This window comes from Chinchilla lanigera, unplaced genomic scaffold, assembly GCF_000276665.1.
Source record: "Chinchilla lanigera isolate Chin_1 unplaced genomic scaffold, ChiLan1.0 scaffold00094, whole genome shotgun sequence".
Taxonomy (NCBI): Eukaryota; Metazoa; Chordata; class Mammalia; order Rodentia; family Chinchillidae; genus Chinchilla; species Chinchilla lanigera.
This window is the reverse complement of record NW_004955495.1, coordinates 4,882,646-4,892,267: the sequence shown is the minus strand read 5'-3', so window position 1 is coordinate 4,892,267 and position 9,622 is coordinate 4,882,646. Positions and strand designations below refer to the sequence as shown.

Sequence of the window (9,622 nt, the reverse complement as noted above, 5' to 3'; positions counted from 1 at the left end):
ACGGCGTCCTCAAGCTCCATCCATGCTGTAGCAAGTGTCACAGTGCCGCTCCTTTTCCTGGCTGAGTAATATTCCGGTGTGTGTGTGTGTGTGTGTGTGTGTGTGTGTGTACCTTGCTGTGTTTACTTGGTGAATATGAGGTCCCCACAGGAACCACTGAGTGACACCCAGGCCTCACACACATCCCCTCTCAAATGCCTCAGCACCCCCAGGACACTGTGGCCTCTACCGGAAAGGGGTTCACGGTTTGCAAGACGCCTACCTGCCGACCTGACCCACGTGAATGAGGACAGCAGGCACTTCCCACGGGCCACACCCCGCCCCGACACACGCAGCCTGCAGCAGAGGGCACAGGCTGGCTCCAGGGAGAAGTCTGCGTGGTCCTGCCCTCAGGGACACTGCGTGCTGGTCAGGAACGGAGCAGACAGACAGAGAGGGGTGTGCCTGCCTACGCTCACGGCCTGCGCAGCTGTGCCTGGGCTCGGCTTGGCTGCTCTGTGCCATCTGCACAGCTCTCAGAGTGTGTCCTGTGTCTGTGAGGGACACGGGGCACAGAGAGGGACACTGGTTCACTCTAACAGGTCGGCCCATGTGGGCTCAAAGGTGCAGAGCAGGTGGCAGGCTGGAGCCTGGCGCAGAGCTGAGGTTTCCTCCCAAATCCAAGGCCACTTGGAGGGGCCTTTGCTTGCACTTAGCACCTTCACCTGATTAGACGAGGCCCACTCACAGCACAGAGGATCAACCCCCTTTTCTTGACTTAATGCTCACCACATCTAAAAAATACCAGAGCTGGGTGCAGTGGGGGCCTGCTTGTCATCCCAACCCTCAGGAAGCTGAGGCAGGAGGATCACACACTTGAGGTCAGCCTGGGCGTCATAGTGAAATCTGGTCTCAAAAAAAAATCTAAAAATACTTTTCTAGCAACAACTAGAATAAATTTTTTTTGAAAAAAAGTGCAGAGCCCTTTGATCTGGGTCAAGGGACCTATAAGGTTGTTGGTCCCCATGCAATCCCTCAGACCTGGGAATTTAAGGAAAGGGTAGCTGAGGTCGTCCCCTAGCCTCACGGCTGTATCCCCAGAGAGGGACAGACAGACTCACCCCATGGGGGCCTCCCGTTCCTGGAATTCCTGGGAGAAGCCCCTTTGAAGTGGTCTCCTCTGTGAGCTGAGCCAGCCCTCGGCCCCACCCCCCACTTGATGTCGGCAGGGCCCCACCCCTGCCCTCTGCCATCCCAGTGACAGCTGGTGACAGCCGGGTACCTGGGACGTCGGGACACAGCCTCTTTCCCCTCCAGGTCCCCTCTGAGTTTTACGGCCCCACCTTAGTGTCCGGGCCATGGGGGGAGAAGCTGGCTGTGAATCTGGGGTCCAGGGGGCAGAGCCACCCCACGATTTCCAGGTGTAGACACTGTCCCAGCTTGGGTGAGGGGTGGCAGTCTCCAGCCAAGGCCTGGCATGGTCTGGAGAGGGGCACTTGCCGCTGCCTGGGGACAGCAGCGTCCCCAGCGCTTAGACGGTGCGCGCTCCAACCACAAGGGGGGACGGTGTCCAGGATGAGGTCCCAGTGTCCTTGGGGCCGTGGGGTGGTTGAGGGTGGACACCAGGTGCCTGATGTCATTTCCACAAACCAGAGGCTGCAAAACGTCACTCGGTCCAGGCTGAGATCCAGGCCAGGTGGGCGTCCCCAGGTGCCAGGCCGGTGACACCCGAGGCCCGGCGTGCCAGGCCTGCTGGGCTGGGCACAGAGGCTGAGCTAGCAGCATCCCGAATGCGTGGCCAGGAGAGACGGGGTGAGTGGCGGGGCCGGGGACACGCTGCAGGAGAGGTGATTGCTGGGGGCCCTCAGTGGGGTCCCCAAGCCTGCAGTGGGCTCGGCGGTGACAGAGTTGCCATTCAAAAACCCTTGCCTTGCCCCCGCTGGCGGCCCTGGGGACCAGGCTGGGTGTTAGAGCTGAGCTTCCCTAGCTGGCGCCAAGTGGGCGGCCAGGCAGGAGAGGACGGACAGCCCAGAGTCCCTTCCTGGGCCACATGGAACTTTTTTTTTCAGTCCTGGGGATGGAACCCAGGGCCTCTGCACTAAGTGATATCCCAGCTCTTTTTTTTTTTTTTAAACTGGGAATCGAACTCAGGACCTTGTGCTTGCCAGGCAGATACTGTGCCACTGAGCTATCTCCCTGACATCCCCAGTTCTTTTTATTTATTTTTTTTTGTTTGTTTTGTTTTGTTTTGGGTTTTTCTCCGGTACCGGGAACCGAACTCACGACCTTGCGCTTGCCAGGCAGGCGCTTTTGCCGCTGAGCTAAATCCCCAGCCCCCCCAGTTCTTTTTATTTTTTATTTTGAGACAGGGTCTTGCTAAGTTGCCCAGGCTGGGTTCATACTTGGAATCCTCCTGCCTCAGCCTCTCAGAGGCCCAGGACGACAAGCCTGCAGACTTGCACCCAGCTTCCTCTGAACTTAGTTGTTCAGAACCCCATCCAAGCCCGCACTAGTGATGCTTAGTGAATTCTCGGTGTTGTTACCACCGCCTCCATCTAGTTCCAGAGCAACCCAGCACCCCCAAAACCAGCCCTGTCGCTATGAGCAGTCACCCTCCTCAGTCCTGAGACCCATCAGTCCACTTCCTGTCCCTGACTTTGCCTGTCCTGGGCGTTTCCTGTCCGTGGAGCCCAGGCTGTGCATCTTCTGTGTCTGGGGTCTCTCACTGAGCACGGCATCCTCAGGATCCATCCATACTGTGTCCAGGGTCACAGCCTCGCTCCTTTTCCCGGCCATGTAATATTCCAGCGTGCCTGCGGACCTCACTGTGTGTGCCCATCTGTCCGTCCTTGGAGACTCACGCTGTCCCCGCCCATTGGCTATGGTGCTCTGCTGCCGCGAGCATAGGGCCCGCAGCGCTCTCACCTCCCCTCTCTCCCTGTGCCACTCACAGGTATCCAAAGCCTCGTCGGAGCTCATGAGTTACTGCGAACAGCATGCGCGGAGCGACCCCTTGCTGGTCGGAGTCCCTGCCTCGGAGAACCCCTTTAAGGACAAGAAGCCGTGTATTATTCTGTAGCTCTTCTCTCCCTGCCCTCTCTCTGTGTCCCTCTCTCTGTCTCTGTCTTGATCTCTGCCCCCCAAGGGATCATCCAAACCTTACTGCAACCAAAACATCTCGGTCCCTAAACTTTGGATCCCTAAAGAAATGCCTGTGGTCCCCACTCGCCCCGCGGAGGTAAAACCTGTGCTCCTAGTGAGGCTGGGTTTTCCCACCCAGCCTGGCGGCCCCCCTGAGGGGCTCCCCAAGACAGGGACGGCGGCTTCCAGCCCTCCTCCCATCCGGACAACCGGACCGCCGAGCGTCGTGGTGGCCGTTTTGTGAAACTCCATGGCCGATAGGATGGCGGCCGCGAGCAGAGCAGGGATGGGGGACGGGAGGGCCTCCGCTGCCGGCCGGGGGCCAGCTCCCTCCCACCCGGCCGCCTGTGACACATCCGCACGGGCCAGCGGGAGGCTTTTTATTTTGTAAGCAGAGGTCAGGTTGGGGGTGCAGGGTGGACATCACGAACTTCTTTCAAGGGGAGGAAAAACTGTCTCCTTTCCATTTAAAACATTGTTGCTGTTCCCCACTAAAAACCTGGCGGGGTAGCACAGACATGGGCTTCCGGGGTGGGTTGGGATCTGCCTGTGAAATGTCACCCTCTCAGCGGCGCTGGTCACTCCACAGCCACCACCCCTCCCGCCACGTCACAAACGGATTTTCAGGACTTGCCCAGAGTGGGGCTGGAAGGGGCACGGGCGCTGTGAGGTCCGGGCGGAAGGCAGCAGCCCTACCTCGCTCCTACTGCCCGTCACTGCAGCTCGCTTGCTTGCTTGCTCGCTTTCCTTTTGTGGGGAGCACTGGGGATGGAGCCCAGGGTTTCCGCAATGAGCTCCATCCTCACCCTTTTTTATCTTTTGAGACAGGATTTTAAGTTGCCCAGGCTGGGCTCCAGCTCGAAACCCTCCTGTCTCAGCCTCCCGCAGTGCTGGGATGACAGGTGTGCTCCCCCATGCCTGGCCAAAAGTTGCTGACTTATCTTGAAGTGGCTGTGAAGGGCCTTCTGAGACGAGGTCCTTGGTCCCAGACACGGCAGTAGCGGCGGTGCTTGCCGCCGTGCCCACCACCCTCGGCTGTTTCACTTTCTGACCCCCTAGGACGCGGCCCTTCCCCGCGAGGACAGGCGGGAGGGCTGCTCGGCTGAGGGGCTGCCCCTCCCTGCTCCCAGCAGCCTGGCAGAGTGAGATGTCACCGGGTGGGGCCGGGGGCTGTATCATGACCAGGACAGAAACCGATGGCAGCAGAGAGGCTGTGTGCAGAGCCAGCGTCACCTGCCGCCACACCTGGGATGCAGCCCAGACCCCACACTGCCCTGGGCCCTGGAGCCCCAGGACTGGACCCGGCAGCCAACAGTGGAGAAGACACTGGCCCGGCTCTGCCCCTGTGGCCCCAGTGGACCTCGGAATCCTGGGCCCAGCCAGGACGGTCCCTGGACGGCTGCCCAGGTCACCCACGCTGCGGGGAGGTGAGGCCGGCAGCCTCGGTGGGTCCCGGCGCTCCGAGGGCAGCAGGCACCATGTCCCCAGTGGCCGGGACCCTCGGGCAGGACACAGGTCAGAGCCAGTGCAGCGCCAAGGCTGCCCCAGGCCCTCCTCGGGGGCTCCGGAGGGCCAGGCTGCAGGGCGCAGGCCTCTCCCTGGCACGCTCTCTACGGCTGGTCCGGGAGGGCCAGGGGCTTTGCGGAGCTCGAGGTGCGAAATCTCCCCCAAACCACGTGGGCCTGGGAGCAGGCGAAGCCACGCCAAGCCGAGCACGGCCTCTCCCTGTCCCTAGCGGAACTGGGGAAGAGACCCCAGAGCCCAGCGGGGAGGGTGCCGGGAGCCTATAGGCGGCTGCTGCTCGGGCCCCAGGGAGAAAGACCCCAGCCCAATGTCACTTTCCTAGGGACCATCTCGGCCCTGTTCCTCTTTCAAAGAAGCCTTAATCCTTTGCGTGGGTGTCACACCCACCCGGCTCTCCCCGCTCCCCGCGCCCACGGCCCCCCAGGGCCAGGACAGAGCGGGGAGGAGGAGACACAGATGTGCTAAGCCCAGCCCCCAGCCCGGTGTCCCCACCAGGGCCCCCCGGGAAGCTGCTCCAGGCTCAGCCAGGTGAGGGCGGCTCAGCTCCATGAGCCCCGAAGGGGACCCTCGCAGGACTCGGGAATCCAGGGTCTGTGTGCTGGCCAAACACCCCGGGAGGGGAGGGACAGGCCGGCATCTCCCGCAAGCCAAGCCTCGGCTGTCCTCCCTGCGTGGCCCCAGCTCCCCTGCGGGTGCCACCACACTGCCCCTGAGCCTGGCGACTAGATGACCGCAGCCTTGGGGCTCAGGGAGGTGTCAAAGGGCAGAAGCCCAGGAGTTTCTTTCTAAGCTTAGAAGAAGGAAAAACTCCTTTTTCTTCACTTCCGTTTCACAATAAACCCAGCGTCCACCCATCACAGAACACAAAGGGATTGTTCCCCACTTTTAAATTTTTTTTATCTGTGTGAGACAGGGATGGAACCCAGGGCCTTCACACCGAGATCCATCCTCAGCCCTTGTTTTATTTTTTATTTTGAGACAAGGTCTCACGAAGTCACTAAATTGCCCAAGATGGGCTTGACCCTCCTGCCTCAGCCTCCCCAAGTGCTGAGATGCGAGGTACGTGCCGTCACTCCCGGCTTGTCCCTCATCCCTGCAGCCTGGTCCAGTGTTTCCGGGAACTGCCTCCAAGCGAGGGTACAGGCAGAGGGGCCACCATGCCTTGCCAAGCCCCTGTCCTGCCCCCATGTGAGCCAAGGCTGGCCAGCCCTGTCCCTTTCCCTCCCTTATACTGGGAAGAAACGAGAGCACACACCCCTGACCCCAAGGTCCCCGAAGGTGGTCCCCCCACACCCAGGCCAAGAACGAGGTGGCCCCACTGTGACCTGTGGCCTGCAGAGAGCGTGGGAGGGCCGTCCCTGCCGTGTCCGTGTGGCGTCGCAGGGCTGGGGGCCATCCTGTTGCCAAGAGTCCGGGCCTGCCGGAGCACAGAGGAAGTTTGGAGGAGCAGGGGCGGGAGGAGGCCGTGAGACCCCTGCTCACGCCCGGCCTGAAGCCGCCTGACCGTCCCTGTCCTCGAGGACCTGCCAAGGCGAGCCAGGCTGCGGCCGGACCCTACACAGAAGCCATACGCGGAGGGCGCGGTCAGCGCGGGCTGCTCCGTCCGCGGTCACCGCTGCCAGTGCCGTCCAGCCAGCGTCCCTGTTTCCGGCGCCGACACCCACCCCTCCTGCCTCTGGACGCCTTGGTGTTTCTTCCTGAATTTTAAAACTACCTGTCCTATGCCCGCTCCCTCGCAGTGTTTAATGCCGTGTGGAATCCTTGTCACCCGACCCCGTTCCCACACAATAAACGCTCCCTGTTCCTTGCCCTGCCTGTGCACTTGTCCTTCGGCCCTGGGCCTCGCCGGGGCACAGCGCGCTGCCCAAGCCCCGTCCTGCCGGCCGGGCGGCGGCACCAGACGAAAGCCGTGCGGCCCTCAGCCCCAGCGCACTCTCAGGGCTGCAGAGATGCTATTTATTGTTTATTTGTTTGTTTGCTTTTTGTTGTTGTTGTTGTTGTTTTGGTACTGGGGATTGAACCCAGGACCTTGTGCTTGCCAGGCAGGCACTTGTGCCACTGAGCTATCTCCCCAGCCCTACATACGCTACTTAGGGAGCCGCACACACCTGGGTTTGTCACAGGCAGCCCAAGATGGTTTCTGTTTTGCTTCACTCTGTTTTGCTTTTTTTTTTAGAGTGCTAGGAGTTGAGTCCAGGGCTTTTGCACTGAGATGCACCCCCAGCTTTTCTTCCAATGTTTACTTTGGTTTTTTTTTTTGGTTTTTGGTTTTTCTCCGGTACCGGGAACCGAACTCACGACCTTGCGCTTGCCAGGCAGGCGCTTTGCCGGTGAGCTAAATCCCCAGCCCCTTACAATGTTTACTTTGGTACAGGGCCTTGCTGAGTTGCTCAGGCTGACTTGAACTTGAGATCTTCCTGCCTCAGCTTCCCACAGTGCTGGGATGACAGGCATGTGCACTATGTCTGGCTGGTACCAAGCTCTTTTAAAGGCCTAGAGGGCGGAAGGGCCTCAATCCCACCTCCTTGGCTTTGTCCTGACCTTTCCAGCCACCTGGAACCCACCCAGGACCCACCAACCCCCTCCCCAAAGGCATTTGGGAGCCAGAGCCTTGTCTCCTACCACAGTGTCAAAAGTTCAAAAAAATTTTCTTTGAGGCAGAGCCTCACTATGTATGCAGTTCAGGCTGGCCTTGAACTAACTTATGTATCTCCAGCTGGCCTCAAACCCACAGCGATCCTCCTGCCTCAGCCTCTTGGGTACTGGGATTACAGCTGTGTACCACCACACCCAACTAAAAGTTCAATTTTTTGTAATAAAATCTTCAAGCTGGGCATGGTGGCGCACACTTGGCATCAAGCTACTTGGGAGGCGGAGGCAGGAGGACCAAACTTTCAAGGCCAACTTGGGCAACTTAGTGAGACTCTGCCTCAAAGTAAAACAATAAAAAGGGCTGAGGGTGTAGCTCAGTGGTGGAAGGTCCCTGGGTTCCAGCCACAGTACTGGACTAATAACAATGATAATAATAAAATCTAAGTGATAACTCTGACCTCTGAGGAGGGAGGCTGGTCTACATAAAATGTTTATACATTTGGTTACAGTGTTTTGTCCAGTAATTACCTTTGTGTTCAAGAAATGCTGCCAACCCATCAGTCACTTAGTAGCTGTCAGACTGACTGTCACAGTTTCCCGGTGCTCCTGTTCAATTCAGAGTCAGTGGTGCATACCTGTAATCCCAGCAACTTAGGAGGCTGAGGCAGGAGGATCGCAAGTTTGATCCCAATCTGGGCAGCTTAGTGACTCTCAAAATAATTTTTTTTTAAAGGATGGGGCATAGTGCAGTGGTGAGTGCTTGCCTAGCGTGTAGAAGCCCTGGGTTCCATCTCCAACACTACTACCAAAATAAAAAATCCCACAGCAGACCCCACAAGCAGGAGCAGAGCCAGTTTGGACAACAGTGCAGGGGTAACTAACCTAGGATAGCAGGGGCGGGGGAGCTGGGCAATGGACTCAGCCACGGTGCCTGCAGCTGGCAGTTTGACTGGGACACAGTCCCCACAAACCCACCCCCACAGCATCTCCGGGCCCCAGGTGGAGGACGGACCCCCAAGGCCCTGGCTCCCCACCAGTCAGGGTCACCCTGCTCCTTGTGGCCGCAGATCCCGTGAAGCGGGGCACCCAGCTGCAGGACGTCTCAGTCGTGCCCTCAGAGCTGCAGCGCAAGCAGGTGGGCAGGGGCTCTGCTGGGGCCGAGGCGGGACCTCAGGACCAGCCACAGAGCCCACAGGCCGCACAGAAAGCCAAAGGCAGCGCACGTTTCCAAAACTTCCCAGAATTTCAAGGCCATGACAGTGAGGCCTTGAAACCAGCAAACACCGGGCCTGGGTGACTCAGGGCTCACACGCCCATGAGAGCAGCTCTGCCTCAGCCACCAAAACATCCTCCAGGCATTCTAAGGGCTTTGTTCAAGCTTTCCTAGGACAGAAAGAAGTCGCAACAGATGGCAGTTGCCAAATGTGGAAACCTTTCAAGAAAGAAGCTTCAGGATGGGGACATAGCTCAGCGCACGGCGCCTGCCTGGCAAGCACGAGGACCCGAGTTCGAGTCCCAGGACCACACACCAAAGAAAGGAGCCCCAGGGGTCAGATCCACAGAGACGGGAAGGAGCACAGTGGTGCCCGGCTGGGGAGGGGACGGGGGTCAGCGTTTCCTGGGGCTGAGGCTCAGTGTGGGGAGGTGAAGTCCCAGAGGTGGGTGGCAGGGACAGCGTGCAGCAGGGGCACTTAGACATGGCCAAAATGGTTAGTTTTATATTGGGTTTATTGGGCCAGGGATATAGCTCAGCGGCGTAAGTGCCTTCCTGGCAAGCGCAAGGTCATGAGTTCAATTCCCGATACCAAAAAAAAAAAAAAAAATCTATGGAGGGGCTGGGGATTTAGCTCAGTGGCATCGTGTCTGCCTGGCAAGCACAAGGTCATGAGTTCAATTCCCAGTACCGGAAGAAGAAACAAAAACAACAACAACAAAACAAATATTGTGTTTATTTTACCACAAAACAAGTCAACTAAATCAACTTGACATCTACCTAAATGACTAGAGCTAAAAAGGGATTTAGTGGGAGATGAGGAGCAACTGAAACTCGGCAAACGGCCTGGCATTTTCCTGTAACACGGGTACAGCCGCGCCGGGACCCAGCATTGCCACCGTGGCGTTTACCACGCCACAAAATGCCTTGCAAGGAGTGTTCAGGGCAGCCTTTCTCACAGCAGCCAAAAACTGGAAACACCTCAGGTATTCAGCAGCAGGTGAACAGGTGGAGAAACTGTGATCTGCCAGGTACAGTGACCCCTGCCTGTCATTTCAGCAATCTGGGAGGCTGAGGCAGGAAGATTGGAAATTGGACCCCAGCCTGAGCAATTTAGCCACCTAGTGAGACCCTGTCTTTTGTTTTGTTTGGGGTAGTTGTTTTTTGTTTTTT

The 9,622-nt window shown here is 58.4% G+C and overlaps 1 protein-coding gene across 1 annotated transcript in view; it reads left to right on the top strand.

Moving 5' to 3' along the window:
• Gng7 (guanine nucleotide binding protein (G protein), gamma 7) overlaps positions 1 to 3,070 on the top strand; it is a 106,091-nt gene extending 103,021 nt beyond the window's left edge. Inside the window, exon 5 of the mRNA XM_005405824.2 lies at positions 2,933 to 3,070. Coding sequence (XP_005405881.1) covers positions 2,933 to 3,058 — 126 coding nt within the window. The 3' untranslated portion in view covers positions 3,059 to 3,070. The remainder of the gene's footprint in view (positions 1 to 2,932) is intronic.
• The last annotated feature ends 6,552 nt before the right edge of the window (positions 3,071 to 9,622 follow it).